The sequence below is a fragment of the Ursus americanus genome, chromosome 14 (genome assembly GCF_024610735.1).
Source record: "Ursus americanus isolate L20-20 chromosome 14, mUrsAme1.1.p, whole genome shotgun sequence".
NCBI lineage: Eukaryota > Metazoa > Chordata > Mammalia > Carnivora > Ursidae > Ursus > Ursus americanus.
Window position 1 is genome coordinate 56,898,467 of NC_142140.1, and position 16,980 is coordinate 56,915,446.

At 58.4% G+C, this 16,980-nt stretch overlaps 2 protein-coding genes across 4 annotated transcripts in view; one reads left to right on the forward strand and one right to left on the reverse strand.

Annotated features, from left to right (window-relative positions):
* Positions 1–16,980, forward strand: part of MYDGF (myeloid derived growth factor) — a 21,264-nt gene continuing 4,284 nt past the window's right edge. Inside the window, exons 1-6 of one of the 3 annotated variants that reach the window (XM_045804335.2) lie at positions 1–223; positions 1,499–1,549; positions 7,339–7,400; positions 8,840–8,921; positions 10,197–10,269; positions 14,355–14,636. In XM_045804335.2, the coding sequence (XP_045660291.2) occupies positions 50–223; positions 1,499–1,549; positions 7,339–7,400; positions 8,840–8,921; positions 10,197–10,269; positions 14,355–14,434 (522 nt within the window). In that variant the 5' untranslated portion in view covers positions 1–49 and the 3' untranslated portion in view covers positions 14,435–14,636. Of the gene's footprint in view, positions 224–1,498; positions 1,550–7,338; positions 7,401–8,839; positions 8,922–10,196; positions 10,270–11,564; positions 12,040–14,354; positions 14,637–16,980 lie in introns of those variants that run through there. The other 2 variants (XM_045804334.2, XM_045804333.2) reach the window with 2 other exon arrangements.
* The window catches only part of TIPE1 (TNF alpha induced protein 8 like 1), a 14,467-nt gene continuing 11,132 nt past the window's right edge, over positions 13,646–16,980 (reverse strand). The window contains exon 2 of the mRNA XM_045804332.2: positions 13,646–16,056. Coding sequence (XP_045660288.1) covers positions 15,491–16,051 — 561 coding nt within the window. The 5' untranslated portion in view covers positions 16,052–16,056 and the 3' untranslated portion in view covers positions 13,646–15,490. The remainder of the gene's footprint in view (positions 16,057–16,980) is intronic.

The following is a 16,980-nucleotide window of genomic DNA, read 5'->3' on the forward strand; positions in this document are numbered from 1 at the left end:
CCCTCGCCGCGTCCCGTCGCCACCCCAGCCCTGCGGACCCGATCCCAAGATGGCGGCGCCCAGCGGGAGGAGGAACGGCGGAGGCGCGAGTTTGTGGGCTGCGTTGCTGCTGGCGGCCGCTGCGTTGAGGCCGGCGGAGGCGGTGTCCGAGCCCACGACGGTGGCGTTTGACGTGCGACCTGGCGGCGTCGTGCACTCCTTTTCCCAGAACGTGGGCCCGGGGGTACGTATCGCCGCCGCCCCGGGGGCTTAAGCGGTGGTGCCGGTGGGGGCGGGTCCTGAGAAGGGGGCGCGGACGGTCGGGGGCGGGGACTGAGTTGGGAAGGGACTCTGGGGGGCGCGGTCATCACTGAGGACTGAACTTAAAGAAGCTAGGCGTCCTGCGGTCTGGAGACTTGGAGGGGGTGGGTCACCAGCCTCAGTTCCTGTTCCCTCTCACGTGCCCAGCGTGCCCAAGCAGCCCTCACTCCCAGACCAGGCGAGTCCCCGGCCATTGGAAGGCTGAGCCGCCCAAGAGGTGGGGAGAGAGGAGGCTGAGGGGTATTTTGCCTCCAGGCCCTGCAGAAGGTCAGCCCCTCTGCAGCTCTGACGAGGGAGGAAGTGGATAGACGTTGCTCTTTCATTGCAGGAGACCGACCCTCCCTCTCATTTCACCTGGAAGTCAGCAAGCCTGGGTCTAGCCCAGCCCTGTCCCCATCTTGTTGAAGTCCTTCCCCTCCCATATTCGTGTTCCCTGTCTCTAACGGATGTCCATAGCTGCTATCTTTGAGTACTTCCTTATAGCCGGATATCGTGCCAAATGCTTGATTTGCTAGGCCATTTCACAGATGAGGAAAACAGGCTCAGAAAAGTTCTCACTTGGGGCGCCTGGGTGGCACAGCAGTTAAGCGTCTGCCTTTGGCTCAGGGCATGATCCCAGCGTTCTGGGATCGAGCCCCACATCAAGCTCCTCCGCTATGAGCCTGCTTCTTCCTCTCCCACTTCCCCTGCTTGTGTTCCCTCTCTCGCTGGCTGTCTCTATCTCTGTCAAATAAATAAATTAAATCTTTAAAAAAAAAAAAAAAGAAAGAAAGAAAGAAAAGTTCTCACTTGTCTGAGGCCCACAGCAGAGCAGAGATGGGTCTTCTGGTGTCCATATCTTGCTTCCAAAGTCCATGTGCCTAGATGGGGGGGTGCTTGGAGGGTGTAGGACCTCCCCCTTCCCCCTTCCTGTTCTTCATCCCCCAGAAGCCTCGTGAGTTGTTTGTCCTGACTCAGGAGCTCACTAGCAGTGGGGGGCAGGTAGGGGAGTTATAAGTCGGTAGACACTGGAAGGCCTTTTGGGGCTGGCCTCCAGGGACAACAGCCAGGAATCTTGCTCTGCCTCCTTCCCCTTAGTGCAGATGCTCAAAAGCTGGATCTTCTTGATTCTGGATCTCAGAAGGACATCCTGAGACCCTCCACTGTAAGTACTAAGGATTACCTCCTAACAAGCTTTTTTCCACCTTCCATTCTCCAGGACAAATACACTTGTGCGTTCACCTACGCTTCTCAAGGAGGGACCAACGAGGTGAGTTGTTCAAAATTCCACATAGTTTTGTATGGCAGTATCCACTGTCATGGAGAGATACTCTCCAGGGAGCAGTGGAGTTGGGTCATACCTGAATTAACTTACACTCATTGAACTATTCTTGTCTAACCAATAAAAGACCGTGCTTAAGGTAACTAGTGATAGCAGATTCCCCCTGTAATTCCACAGAGTAAACAAATGTCTGATGGAAAGAGGCACCTGAGATACAAATGTGCTGCGCCCATGAGCCTCTCTTAGGAGTATTTTATTTGCCTTTTGTGCTGTATGACAAATCATGACAAACTTAGCAGCTTAAAACAACACCCACTTATTATCTCACTATTCTGGAGGTCAGAAGCCACGGTCAGCTCAGCTGGGTGCTTCATAAAGCCCAAATCAAGTTGTCAGCCGGCGGGGCTTTTATGTACAGTCTCGTTCACGTTTTTGGTAGAATTCAGTTCCTTGCCATGTAGGACTGGCAAGGTCCCCATTTCTTGGTGGCTGTTTCCTCCAGCAGCTGGTGGCAGAGAGGAAATAAGAGAGATCGGGAGCGTAAGACGAATGTGACTCACCATTGCTGGCTATGAGGGGAGCACAGGTGGCCTCTAGGAGCTGAGGGCAGCCCCTGGCTGGTGGTCAGGCTTCGGTTTTACCACCACAGGAACACAAGCACGTGAGTCGGAAGAGGACTCTGAGCCTCAGACAGGCGTACGGTCTGATGACACCTTGAGTCCAGTCTTGTGAGACTGAGCAGAGGGCCTGCCATGGCCAAGCTTCTGCCTGGGGGACTGAGAGCTGATCAGTGGGCAGTGCAGTTAAGCTGCTAAACTTGTGGTCATTTATCACGCAGGGTAGTGACTTAACTGGGGTGCCCCCGAAAGATACGTTCACATCCTAAGTCCTAGAACCTGTGAACGTAACCTTACTTAGAAAAAAATATTTGCAGATGTAAGTGCGTGATTTTGCAATGAAGAGATCATCCTGAGTTCTCTGGGTGGGCCCTAAATCCAGTGACAGCTCGCCTTACAAGAGACACTCGGGAGATTTGACAGAAGAGAAGACACACAGAGGAAAAGGCCATGTGAAGACGGAGGCAGAGATGGAGGGGCGCGGCCACAAGCCATGGGACACCTGGAGCCACCAGAAACCAGAAGAGGCAGGAAGGATCCTGCCCTAGAGCCTTGCGAGGGAGCCCAGCCCGGGGACACCTTATTTGGACTTTGGGCCTCCCGAACCGGCAGAGAAGAAATGGCAGTGGTTGTAAGGGAGCAGGTTTGGGTGGTTGGTTCCGGCAGCGGCAGGCAGCAGCGCCCGCTGCAGCAGACCACCAGTGACACCCCGTTACAAAGCGCTCCGAGAGTAAAGGACTGGCTTGGAGTGCAGTCTGCGTACTGCTGCTTGGTTTCATCAGGAGGGAGAGCTGCAAGTGGTCAGGAAGACGCACAGACTTTCTGCTCAACATCGTTCGAATAAAAGAAAAATGAAAAGGAGGAATTCATCGTCACTATAAAATAATCAGTAAAATACACTATAAAAATCAGTAAAAACCATCTTTCTCTTTTTTGAAGATTTTATCCATTTGTTAGAGAGTGTGAGTAGGGTTGCGGGGTAGAGGGAGAAGTAGACTCCCTGCTGAACACAGAGCCTGGTGTGGGACTCGATCCCAGGACTCTGAGATCGTGACCTGAGCCGAAGGCAGATGCTTTACTGACTGAGCTGCCCAATCGCCCCCCCCCTTTTGTCCCTAGTTGTGCCTTCCTCCCCAAGAATCAGACTTCAGGAAATACTGCTCTCGTTCTAGAACAGTGTGGCACTGTCGCCTAACATTGTAGAGTCCAAAAATGGAGGCCGCTGGGGAGCCTCTCAGGTGCCTGACATGCCCTGCAAGCTGGTTCTAAGCCCCTCTCTCCTCCCACTCGGGGTAACACATTGAAATGGGCAAGAGCGGATCTCTCTCCCGCCTCGGCACTGCTAACGTCCGGGATTGGGGGCCGGGTCGTTCCCTGAGGGCGCTGTCCAGGCACTGGGACCTCGAGCAGCCTCCCCGACCCCGCCCACTCAGTGCCAGGAGCACCCCAGTTGTGGAAGTCGTGACTTCCAAAAACATCTCCAGACATTGCCTAGTGTTCCCCGAAGGACAGAATCATCCCTCGCTGGAAACCACAGGGCAAGAGTGACTTCCGTTATATTTTAGATGTGTCTTGTTTGTAAGTACATGATTCCTAGTGACAGTATTTTAACAAAATGTAACAAACAGTGACCCCTGCCACCAGGACAGCAGGCGTCCTGCAATGGTCCGCCCCTTCCTGCCACACCTCCAGGCCTTGCTGCTTCTCCAGATAGTCTTCCCCACTATGGGGTGAAGCCAAGTGGTGGCACGTTCTTCTAACTGTGAGCCAAAGCCCATCAGTCCAGCCTACCCCCGGGCACCCAGAACCAGTCCCCACATGCCCTCTTCCACGTGGCAGCCTATTGGTTGCGTGTAGATAATTGATTTACAGGACAATGAACTGAAGTGGCCGCTCTACCATGGCGCTTACCGGGAGTCCCGCACTGTGCCAAGCCATGCGCACACCTCATTTCTTCCTCTCCACAACCCCAGGAGGCCATACTGCTCTGGGATTTTGCACTCAAGGACATGGAGGCCCGGGCTCTCCCAGCCGGGAAGTGACTGAAGTCCCCGGGACACAGATCCCTAACCGCTGCTCTGTGCTTCTGACCCAGTGTCACCAGCAGCTTGGAAGAGAGCACATGCACCTCCCACCCCCACGACTAAACTTAAACTCTTAGAGGTGGATGTCCTGCTGCTGAGTTCACGCACACCACAGGCTGGAGCCTTGTCCTAGACTAGCAGTTGGGTCACAAACTATCACTCCAGCAATAGGCTGGATTCGTTTGTTTTGGAAGAGGGGTTCATCCTGAAGGAAATCACTTCTAAGCAAAGCAGACGTGTCGTGGCACGGACTTGTCCCCGCAGCAGCTGTCTAGAACGGTGACAGAGACCACAGGGAACTGAGCGCTGGGGCGGGTGGTGCTGTGTGAGCCGGACGGGGCACCCACGACCCATGGGCTCTTTGGTGGCTGTCCTGTGGCCACCTCACAAGAGAATGGCAGGCCAGATTCTCAGCGAATGCACAGGGATGGTTTGGTGTTCCGTGGCTTCTGCCTGGCGACGTACAGGGAGGCACCGCAGACATGCCCCTGGAGCAGCTGGAACAGAAGAAACCCCAGGAGGACCCGTGGCGGCGGGTGTGGGTGTGTGGGTGCGCCGGGCACACGCAGCTCGGAGCCGAGGCCTCTGGGGGACAACAGTCCGCGCTTGCTCCTTTGATAATGGTTTGTTTCTGCAGAGGGTCACCTGCGAGGCCAGTGCTGACAGTTGGCCGTAGGCACGGGGTGATTCGTAATCTCTCAGTGCCCGCCAGGGGGCGGAGCAGCCTGAGAGCTCGGCCGTTCTTGGTGGGGATGCAAACCGGCCATTTCTTATAAAGTTAAACGCACGCTCACCTTACAACCCTGCACTTCCACTGCGAGGCGTCTGCCCACTAGGAATGAGAACTCAGCCGCACAGAAACGTGTACCTGACCGTGCACGGCAGCAGGATTCAGTGGCCGACAAGTGGAAACAACCTTGGTGTCCATCAGTGGGTGAATGGATACACACAACGTGTCCACCACGCACAGGAGCACAGCGCCCACACGCTGCCCCGGGGACGGACTCTGAGCCCACGACGCTCAGGGAGGGAACCAGACACAGAAGGCCACACGGGGTGTGAGTCCACGTGTGTGACTCGTCCAGAACAGGCTCATCCATGTATGGGAAGGGGACTCGCGGGCCGGGGGCTGGGGGGAGGGGAAGGGATGGGGCTGCTTTCTGGGGTGATGGAATGTTCTGGAACTAGATCATGGTGATGGTTGCAGACCTGTGAACATGCTAGAAAATGCAGAATTGTACACCATACGAGGGTGAATTGTGTGGTATGTAAATATTTCTCAGTCCAGCTGTTGGATAAATGAACCGTGGACACAGGCAGCAGCGTGGATGACTGTCCAGTGCCCCATGCTGAGTGAAACCGCACAAGGCTGCGTGCCGCCTGATTCCGCTCCGGTGACACTTTTGCAAAGACACAACTCCGAGATGGGGTCAGCAGTTACCGGGAATTTGCAGGAAGGGGTTACTGCAGAGGGAAGGGGCCAGGGGATCCAGGGACATAGATCTGGTCTGTATCTTGATTGGATGGTGGACGCGGAATTAGAAGCATTTGTCGGGGCTCCTAGAGCTGTCACCAAAATGAGCACGTTTCCCCATCTGTCATTTACATGTTAATAAAAACTAACCGCGCTGCCAGTTATGTGTCATCTGTCATACCAGGCCACCCCTGCGCCTAGTTCCCCAGGGGCTCAGGCTGTCCCCAGAACACACGCTCACATGAATGTCAGAAGCCCAAACCTGAGCCTTACCGTCTGCCCACTGCACCCTGCAGCCCTGAGACCACGGTCAAGGTCACATAACCAGAAGGCCGCTCAGAGGGATGTTGACCCTCTTGCTAAGAAACTCTCAGTCTTAAATTTGTTTGCACTCAATTTTTTAAACAGTGTTTAAACATTTGCCTCATTTTCAAGAACCTTTACAGAGCCGTGGAAAACCTCTCAGATCTATTTCACAGCATAAAACCGTTTCCAGGTGCTCTCAGGCCTTGGAGCCACGGGCAGGTGTTTTTAGATGGGGAGGGAGGAAAGTCCACCGAGGCCGCAGGTGTGGGCCACAGCTGTCCCTTCGTCAGCCAGAGTCACTGGTTCCCACGTCCCTGCTGCAGGCAGACGGCATCTAGGTGACCATTTACTCCCACTGTGATTCACCTAAAAATGGCCTTGTTTTTGTCAATGAGGACGTTGCAATGTCCAACCAGGAGTACCAGTACTGGGAGTATATTGTTACTCCAGGGAGGGGACTGTACACTTGCATTTTACGAGCAAGACAGACGCCTTCGGTACCCCAGAACCCACAGTGGCTGTCCCTGGCCCTCCGCCGGTTTTGCAGAGGCCACGAAAATTAGAAGCAGCTGGTAGCAAGCAGTGTGTTCGGGAGTCATTGAATAGTTTTAATCTTCAGGGGTGCCAGGGTCGCTCAGTCAGCTGAGCGTCTGACTCTTAATCTTGTTCGTTTGATTTTTTTAAAAGCTAACACGTTCACATCCTTCAAAAAGAAGAACACATGAAAAGCTTTCTGGTGCCTCCTGTCCTCAGGTCGCACCCACGTCCTCCCTGTAACCGTGCATAGCGCGGTCTCGTGTCTGCCTCGAGGACTGGATGCTGATCAACAAGCATGAGTAGTACGTGGTCTCCTTTTATTTTAGTGTGTAGTTTTCTCGATAGGCTTTATTTTTTAGAGCTGTTTTAGGTTCACAGCAAAAGTGAGCAGAAGGCACAGATTTTGATACACCCCCGGGCTCCCCGCCAAACAGCCTCCCCCGTCATTGACAGCTGCCACCGAGAGCGGGACGCTTGTGACCATCGCCAAACCCGCACGGCCGGGTCACGGCCACGCCGAGTCCGTGGCTGGCAGTACGGTTCAGTCTTAGGGCTGCACCCTCTGCAGGTGTGGACAGACGGATGAGGACGCCTGCCCACCACCATGGTCTCGCCGGGACTAGTCTCCCCGCCCCCAAGCCAGGCTCCAGCCCGGAGGCCCAGGGAAGGTTCGCTCCCTTGGCAGAACTGGAGGGCGCCCTAAACCTATCAGGGACCCTGCGCGTCCTGGGCTGACCTTTATTTTCCCTCTCTCCCCAGAAGTGGCAGATGAGCCTGGGGACCAGCGAAGACCACCAGCACTTCACCTGCACCATCTGGAGGTGAGCCCGGGGTCGCGGTGGGGGGATCTCCCCTGAAGGAGGCGCTTTGCTGAGGCTGCTGGGAGCGTGTGCCCCTGGTGCCTCCAGGCAGCAGGACCGAGCACCCCTGCGGGGCGTGGGCTGGGGGCGATCTTCACCACGTGCAGGTAGGAGAGGGGGTGTGGCACCATGCTGGGGGCTGCTGGGGTGGGGAGGGTTCCCCAAGGAAGCGTATTGACACTGGGGCCCAGGGGACATGGGGGGGCAGGGGCCAGGCTCCCCTGCATCGTCGCCCTCCATCTCCCCGCCCTGGAGTGCGGCATGAGTGAGCAGTGGGCCCAAGAGGGGACAGAGGGAAGGGGGTGCTCAGCCCAGTGGGGAGGAGGGTGCCAGAGCGGTGTCATATCCTAGCCCTGCTCCCCTGGGATCTGAGGCCTGGAACTGATTCTTCCAGCATTGGCTGTGGGTCTGGTGTAGTGCAGGCACTTGGGGAGACACACAGAAGTCCAAGCTGTGGTCCTGCCCTCGGGGGGAGGGGGTTGGCAGAGGAGGACAGATCACTTGGAGGGCCTTGACAACGACATCGAATCAGAGGACACCCATGTTCGAATCCTACTTGCAGGCAACACCCCACCGTCTTTGCCTGATGTTTTATAAACAGCAGGTGCTTACTAGGCAGCGTTCGGGGACATTCTCACCCACTCTGTGGACTGGCGCCTGTCGGTATCAGGCAGAGGAGCCCTGGGGACCACCGCGATGACAGGGCGTGTGAGCACCAGCACCCTACGTGGGCACAGAGCCGGGCCACACAGGCCTGCAGCCATGCTCAGCCCCAGAGCTGCCCTGACTACGGGGCCACGCGCTTGGCAAGAGGTCCTGCCTGAACGGGCTGTTCTCCCAGTTTCAGACATTGACTCACTGGGCCTGGCACAGCCGCTGGGGCTTAGGGAGCCCAGGAGGCTCCCTGGACCTTCCCCGCCTCCTTCCTGACTCACCCCCAGCAGGACTCTCCTGGCCCCCCTGCTGCCCCTCCACCCCCATCACTGTCTGCTGTCCGCACACAGCCACACAGGGCTCTTCACCCCCCACACACGTCGTCCCCTCACTGCCACCAGCCCTTTTTCAGCTCCTCTCTGCTCTGGCCCTGCTGATCTGGTGTTCTTTAAAGGTCCCCATTTGCACCTTCCATGTGACCTTTGCCCTCTGCTTTCTTCCTCCTCTGCCTAGTTAACTCCTGTACTTCTCAACCTCTGTTGTCGTTCCCTGTCCCCAGTACGATACCTGGAATGTCTTTGGCACTCGATGGAAAAGCATTCAGTCCCTGTCCTAGAACAGCTTGTGCCCAGAAGGAGAAACAGACTTGTTAGTAAATGAGCCAAAAGAATGTTCTAGTAAAGAGAAAAGAAGAGGTGATGTTGAGGAGGCCGGGGCTGACCCCCTCCCCTGCCCTTCCTTTGCAGGCCCCAGGGCAAGTCCTACCTATACTTTACGCAGTTCAAGGCCGAGGTGCGGGGCGCCGAGATCGAGTACGGCATGGCCTATGTGAGTAGGGGTGTGTGTGTAGGGGTGGCTGCCCCGGGGCGTCCCGTATTGACTGTGCCTCCCAGATCACTGGCAGGGGTGGGGAGGCGGGTGAAGTGAGGGGACAGATATCAACCCTTGATTTCATAACATGGAAGGACGTGGGACACCACAGAGACTCCGGACCGGGAGGTGCTAGGAAGGTGGCGCTGGGCCCAGAGTGGGACCCCACTGACCCCTAGAGACCCGGCGGGCGGAACAGGAAATGGACACCTGGCCTCCGTCTCCTGTCACCTGCCATTTCCTGCCAGTACCCCCTGCTGGCAAGGCCAGCAGGAGCCAGAGGGGAGGGGCCCCAGGACACGAGCGGGGACAGCAAGGGCAGGAGTGGGCCCAGAAGCGCAGGCAGTGTGCTCTCTGGTGTGGGGGAGGGCCCCATGTCCTGTGGGCCCCATGACCTGTGGTTCATGGCTCAGGCAGCACCTTTTGCCACACCGCTGACCCGCACGGTCCGCACCAGGGGCTGGCCGCACTGCAGAACCCCGTCCCCCACCCCTGCTTCTGCGTTTGGGTCACACACGGTTTGAAAACCACTGTATCGGTCCAAGAAGCGGAACCAGTGGGGACGGGCGTTAAGAGATTTATTGCCAGGAACTGGCTTTGGCCCCAGGGGACCGGCAGGGCACCTCCACAGCCCATGCCAGGCTGGCGGGAGGGGCGGGCGCTGTGGGGACTCCTCCGTCAGGGAAGCCTGGCCCCGCTGATCAAATCAGGCCCACCCAGGGTCATGGAGGATGATCTCCTTCGAGTCAGCTCCTGACGGCCTTCCAACGCATGTGCACAGTACCTTCCCGCAGCGAGCGCCCGACTGCAGGGCTGCGGGACGTGGCCACCGCCAGCCGTCCCCCCGCTGACTGCCGCGCCGCTGGTCCGGCTGCTCTGTGCTCCCCTCTTGCTGGAAAACACCTAAAGCCGATTTGAAACAGAGACAATTGTGATTTTTAAAAATTGCGTTCAAGAGACCGCCCTGCTTCTGTCACGACCATATGTTCACCGAAGGGGAAAATACCTTCCTTGGGGATTGGCAGCAAAGGCATCGAGTTTTAAGCCAGTTGACAATCTCTTAAGTGGATTAAGCACCGCTTCTACCGGATTCGCTTACGTGCTTGGGAGAGCAGCGCATGCGCCCCTTCCGTCAAAGCGTGTGGCTTCAGCCCGTGCTGCTCTCGGGGGCAGGAAGAGCAGGCTGGATCCCTTCTCTCCCGACTAGCGACATTTCCCCTTGCTCTCTTTCAGTCGAAAGCTGCGTTTGAAAGAGAAAGCGACATCCCCCTGAAAAGTGAGGAATTTGAAGTGACCAAAACAGCAGGTATGTAAGGATGGCTTGTGGAGATGAACCCCAGGTTCTCAGGCACAGAAGGTGGGGAGAGGAGGGACAGCACCCCACCTCCTCAGAGGGACGGGTTACGGCCCAGCGTCTGCACGCTGTTTCTGTAAAGGGCCCTTAGTAAATAGTTTCGGCTTTGTGGAGCAAACAGCCTCTGCCGAGACGACTCAACCCGGGAGAGCAAAGGCCGTGAGCCACGGGACACTGAACGGGCATGGCTGTGTCCTAATAAAACTTTATTTTATGAACACAGAAATGTGAATTATATATCACAAAATACCATTTTCCTTTTGACTTTGGTTAAAGATACATGAAATGTAAAAACCACTCTTAGCTCATGGCATAGGCCAAGCCCCGCTAGGGACCTGAGGACTTGAAAATCTGCTGGGGCCCTTGGGGACGTTCGGTGGGATTGCTCCCGGGGGGGGGGGGGGGGCGTGTGACATCTGCTGTCCTGGGTTCTGTGACTGGGAACAGCTTTGATGCTTGGGCAGCGCGTTCCTAACCCCTGAGGTCTGGGGGCCCCTGGTGTCCCGAGCCACGTTCAGCCGTGCGGGGCAGAGGCCGAGCAGAAGGAGGGGCGGGAAGCTCTGGACTTGGCCTCTGTGCGTAGAGCGAGGGTGGGTGAGTGATGATGGTGATGGACACGGGAATGGAGCCATGCTGCAGGGGACCTGAGGGATGCGGGAGGGGAGGAGAAGGATCCTTGTGGTTGTGGGCGTCACCAGGCATGGGAGTGGCGTGGGGGGTGCAGCGAGTGGGGCTTTTGGGAGGAGGAACCTTGGGTCTGGAAGGAGCCCTGCCCCACCTGCAGGTCCTCAAGGGTGTGAGGGCTGTTCTGAGTAGAGCTCCAGGGCAGGAGATGGGGCAGCCAGCAGAGCCTTGACCTCAGGGCGCACAGCAGAGGGCAGAGCTGAGCCACTGGGGAATAGCATGGGGAGGCCGCATTCCCAGGTCCTGCTGGAGAGGTGTCATTGGGCCTCAGACAAGTTTGCCAGCGCCAGCAGGAGGTGACACAGCCCGCCCCCACAACCCCCATCCATCCTCAACGTGGCAGAAATGACCACCGTTCTTCCCACCCTGAATGTTCCTGAGGCCTCCTGCTGCCTTCAGGACTGGCCCGCCAACCTCTCCTTTCTTTGGTCCCTCACCCGTAAGACTTTCAGGGCTGGAGGCTTTCCATGCCGAGTCCCTTTCGGGGACTGCTCCCCTGCCCCGCCCAGGACCCAGAGCGTCTGGAGTGGCGAGGGCCCGACCACGTGCTTCTTCTCTCGCAGTGTCCCACAGGCCCGGGGCGTTCAAGGCTGAGCTGTCCAAGCTGGTGATTGTGGCCAAGGCATCCCGCAGTGAGCTGTGACCAGGAGCCCCATCGGGGGGCGGCTTTTCCTCATCTCTGCTGAAGGAGCTGGGCCCTGGGAGAGCTGGCTCATTACTGGTTGTCTAGGGGGGACCGTTGGTTGATGTGCTCTGGACATGGAGCAGGGGTCTGAGACCCGCTGCCCGTCTTTACCAAAAGAGGCACTGGGGCACGCGAAGGGGGGGCTCCCGGGGGAATCACGGCTTTTTTGAAGCCCGTGCGTGTCTCCCTGTGCTCAGGCCGGGCCCCGGATCACTCCCAGGGAGAGCGAGCCTTCTGCCCTGAGCCGAGCCAGCTGTTTTCTTACAGTTTTCCCAGGGGACCTTCTTCCAGAATAACTAGGAAGAAATGAAATGTTCTTTCATATTTAAATAAATAAGACGGTTGAAAAGCAACCACACGGACTTGGCAACTGGCGCTGGTGCCGGCCTGGCGGGGCACTCGGGGCGGGGGGCCCAGGGGCCCAGGGGCAGCAACAGAGTCTGGCCGCCTGCACCACCTGCCTCGCTGGAGACTGGAGACCTGTGTCACCGCGGGCACCTGGAATCTCCAGGCACGACTTCTCTGCAGACGCAAAAGCGCCAGGTCCCAAGGTGGTCGGCCGTGAACCTGGATCTCCCTGAGCTCGTGGGGCAGGCCCGGCCACCCCCCACAGGCCACCCCCCGCAGTGGGGAGCCTCAGGGCAGACCTCTTCTGCACCTGGCTGCTTGGCTTCGCTTTGCTTTGGAAGCCGGGTTGCACGTGGCGACTTAAAACAACAGTAACCACAAACCCCCACAGGCAAACAAAGAAATAAAACCCCCAAATGCCCCAGCCACTCAGAAGGGCCCTGGTCTCCCAGCAGTGGGGCCTGGGAGTCTGACCTAGCTTGCCCTTCAGCCTGCCCTCCAACTGGGCCTTCTCGCAAGTAAACGAGGAGAAAAGAAACCGAGGGCTATTGAAGTGGAATCCTTGCTCTTCGGAATCACTGCGTGAGATCAACGGAGGACTCTCCTCCCCTTTCACTCGCCTGGCCTCCCTCGTGCCGGCCGGAGGACCTGGGCGCGGCAGTGACCCCACTTGCCAGAAAAGAAGCAGATGTGAGGGCTCCTGCCCCAGATCGTACACCTGTCGGAAGTGGAGTGGGACTGTCCCCCTGTCCATACCCGCAGAGCGTACTGACAGGCGTGGGAGCATGGACAGCTGTTCTCAGAGCTCAACTGCAGGGGCCTGCGTGGCCCCGGAGATGCTTCGGGGCGGGGGGGAAGGACCCCACCATCCCTCACTGTCCAGCACACAAGCCACGCCGCTTGTGAGAGAAGTTCTCAGGGGCACACGTGTCCACAGGGGGTTCACCCCACTCAAGACCAGATGCGCTTTGAGGTCTGGTGAGCACAGGGTCCCCAGGGAGGGCCAGCAGCCTTTGCCACTCTGGCTTTGGGGTTCAGTGGACGGAAAAACTGAGTGCGTCTTTACAGCACCCCGGAGATGGATGGCCGCCCAGGGCCCCCTGCAGAAACGAGGAAGCTGGAAACTGACGGGGGTGCCATAGAACCCGGGGCTGCCGCGGGGCACGTGGGCCCAACCCCAGCAGGAGGGACGGATGCGACCACGGTCAGCCTGGAATCACTTACCACTTCCAAACCCCAGGGGGCCAGCAGAGCCGATAGCTCCCTTGTCCCGGGACACGGCAGGACATCGGATGCAAACTAGTCACCCTTGCCCCCACCAGCCATTTGCGGGCATCTTTCTAGACCTTTCAGGTAAACTCGAAAAGGAACCCACCCTGGCCTCCGGGCCTGTGGTCATGATGAGCTGAAGCCTCATTTGGGCGCACACAGGCCGAGCTCTGCAGGCCCGTGCATCCAACCTCCCGGCACCCGCGGGAGCGGAACTTGAACCTGGCAGCAAGGGACCACGGGCGTGTGACGTTACATGCAAGCTCGGTTTGAAAGGCGGGAGCCCGGCAGGGCAAGAGAAAGCTGTCAGCCAGCACCAGCAATTTAACCTCTAGTCCCACATAATACAAATGGAAGATGTGTGCTTTTATTGAAATAGTTCTGTAGTGCTCTTTGGTTTTTCTAAATTAAATCTCAAATTTATGAAGAGTCAAGACAGGTCGGACAGCCCAGCAGGGTTCCAGTACAAAGCATTGTGCACATAGATGGATTCAGTGTGCAAAGCCGAGGACAAAGGCTTTCTTTCCTCTGGGGCTTCTCGGGTGCTCAGAATGCACGTTTGTCCTTGAGCATGAATATCTGTCTCCTGATGGAAGATGAGGGCCGGTTTTTCTTAGTGGCATGGGGCAGAGGTGGGCAGAGGGCCTGGCTCTCAGGCAGGAGCATCTTGGCTTTCTCAGGGAAGCAGAAACCCAACCAGAGAAAGGCCGTCCTGCATCTGGGGCAATAGTGCCCTGTCGGCCAGTGCAGCGGGCCAGGGGGAGGCAAAAGGGCATGGTGGGGACTGCGGCAGGCCAGAGGGGCAATGTCGATGCAGCAGCACTGGCGGCCAGTGCGGGCTCAGGCAAGTTGCCGAGAAAAACTCCACATCTAGATGGGTACATGCGATTTCCTTGACTAACGCCAGGTGTCTCAGACAATGGATGGGGCCGACCACACCCATCTTCTTGCCTCCAAAGGCCTGCAGGCCTCCTGTTTGAAAGCTTTGCCCCCCAAAGCCGGTCCTGCACAGCTAGTCATGAGACCTCATCTCCCCTCCCCCACCCCGCAGGTGCCCCAACAACCTTCCCAGCCCTGCCGGGTGCACCTGCCGCAGCGCTACGGAGCCGGCCAGAACGCATGCCCCTCTGAGAAGCAAGAATCACAGCTACACCCACACACCCCACGTGTCCGTCTGCACCGAGTTGAGAATCACTGCATCCTCCAGTGTTGCCAAAGTCAAAACTGGTCGAGCATTGCTTTCCGAGGTCTCGTCAAACCAGCTGTTGGTCTACCAGCACACGTGAGATAATCATCTTAAAATGGGCGTGCATCTCAGACGGCTTTACCCTGCAGCCCCGCGTCGGGGGCTCACTCTGACCCCTCCCACGTGGGAGTCAGGGCTGCCATTCCAGCCCCGTCGAGGCGTCCTCGCTGACAGCAGCCACCCAGCGCTCTCCGTGGCTCCCGGCGCTCCTGCCCTGGGGCTGCTAGAGCCGAGTGCCCCTGGCCCAGTGGAGGCAGCAACAAGAGATGTGTTCCCTCTTGTTCGGAGGCCAGAAGCCTGTGATCAGGGTGTCCACTGGGCCGGTTCCTTCCGACGGCTGTTCCAGTGTCTGCCCCCATCTTCACACGCTGCCGCCTTCTGTCTGCATCCGAATGTCCCCTTCCTACAAGCACCAGGGTCCCAGCCCTACTCCAGCGTGACCTCATCTGATCTAATTACATCTGCAACGACCTTATTTCCCAAGAAGGTCACATTCAGAGGTCGTGGGCGCTACAACTTCAAAGAATTTGGGGAGACACAGCTCATCCCATAACACTCCCTCTCTTCTGGTTCACCATGACCCCGTCCCGAGGAACAGGCAACATTGTTCCCATCATTAAGTGGCGAGCGCCAGCTTTCAGAGGCATCTGGGGGCTGGAGGGGTGGTGCGGGTCAGGTCAGGTCAGGCGGGCCTGGGCAGGCAGCAGTCGGGGTGCCCAAGGAGGCCGAGGGCCGGCAGACTGAGCTCTTCTTCTCTGGAGATGGGGCGGAGGGAGAGGCGACAAGAGTCCCTAAAACCGCTGCTTCCCACGGATTAGCATCCTCTCCAAGGGGACGGACACCTGCCCCGGGGATTTGGCCAGCATCGGATGGGAGAAAAAGCGTTCTAGAGCCGCCCCCGTGCCCCGCGCCCCGCCCTGCAGGAAACCCAGGCCCAGAGGTCATATGCTGTCCTCGTCCAGCATCCTGGTGAGGCCCTCGCAGATGCGGCGCAGGTGCGAGCGGTAGGGCTCCGCGGGGCCATAGAGCGCCGCCAGGAAGTCGCAGTCGGCCAAGTGGCCGAAGACGTGGTTGATGCGGCCGTGGGACTTGGCGGTCAGGTGCGCGCCCACGGCCTGGTGCAGCAGGTCCCGGCACTCGTGCAGGGCGGCGGCCAGCACGCGCCGGTCGAAGGTGAAATCCACCTGGTGGAAGCTGACCGCGGTCATGGCCAGGCGACGCGCCCTCTGGCGGAAGCGCTGCAGCAGCGCCAGCTCCTCGCCGCCCAGCTGGCCGCCGCGGAGCAGGACGCCCAGCTTCACGGCCACCTTGACCAGGTTCTTGAGCACCTTCTGGGCCTCCTTGCGGCTGCGGGTGAACTCCTTGGTGGCGCGGTACAGCTCGTCCAGCACCTCGCTGCTCGTGTCGTCGATGAACACGGCCACGGTGGCCTTGGACGCCATCTTGCTCAGGAGCTTCTTCTGGGCCTGCAGGGCCAGGCTCTTGGTGCTGAAGGCGTCCATCGGCCCTGCCAGGAGGAAAGGCACACAGGCGTCAGTCCCCACGGCCCCGGGGCCTTCCAGGGACCTTCCTGGCGGGGCCCCTTGTGTTTGCTGCCACGTCATCCCAATCCGTGAAATGGGTGCGTGCCACTGGCCCAGCCCCAAGGCAGCCGCACCGACACGAGCCCGCCGTTCCACAGACCTGCCGGGAAGCGCCTCCTGGGCGCCAGGCCTGGGTGCAGGGTGGAGGCGTGTCAGGGACATGTGGCCCGTGCTCCCCTCAGAAGCTACAAGATGCCATCGCCTGGGCACCCCGAGAGGCAGGGGTGCAGGCAGGCCTCCTGGAGGGGGGCAGGTGAGAAAGCGGGCGGAGGGGCACGTCCCAGACCGACAGAGCTTTACACTCCGCAGCCTAGAGGAAGGACGTTCTGAGTAGCTAGAGCACGGCACAGAAACAGGGCAGGATACCCACGTGGGAAGGCTTGTGGAAAATTCAGTCACACTGAAAAGGTGGGGACCCAGGGGACCCTAAGGGATCGAAGGGAATTCGTTTCGAAAGAAAAGGAAGAAGGAAGGAAGAAAAGAAGGAAAAGGAAGGAGGGGGTAAAGTTAAAAGAGTGAATGCGTAATGGTGAAATCTGGGCAGGATGTTCTCCAGTCCCCCAGACCCACCATATCCTTGCTGTGGGCCGAGGAGGGGGCTCAGGGTGAGTTCTCACAGGCAGATTCCATCCCCGGAAATCTAGCTTGTCACTCCCCACCCCCTCCTGCAGTTCAGTAGGACGGGGGCCCCAGGCCCTGGCTGTTTAGGGTGGAGGAGGCCAGTTATTACCAATTCCCCGGGCTTACTGTCCTGGCGCGTTTATAGCAGACAGCCCTGAGGCCCTCGTCAAGCGAGGAATGAGTCAGGTGGGCAGCAGCCTGGGCCGTGGGGCCCGGGGGTAGGGGGC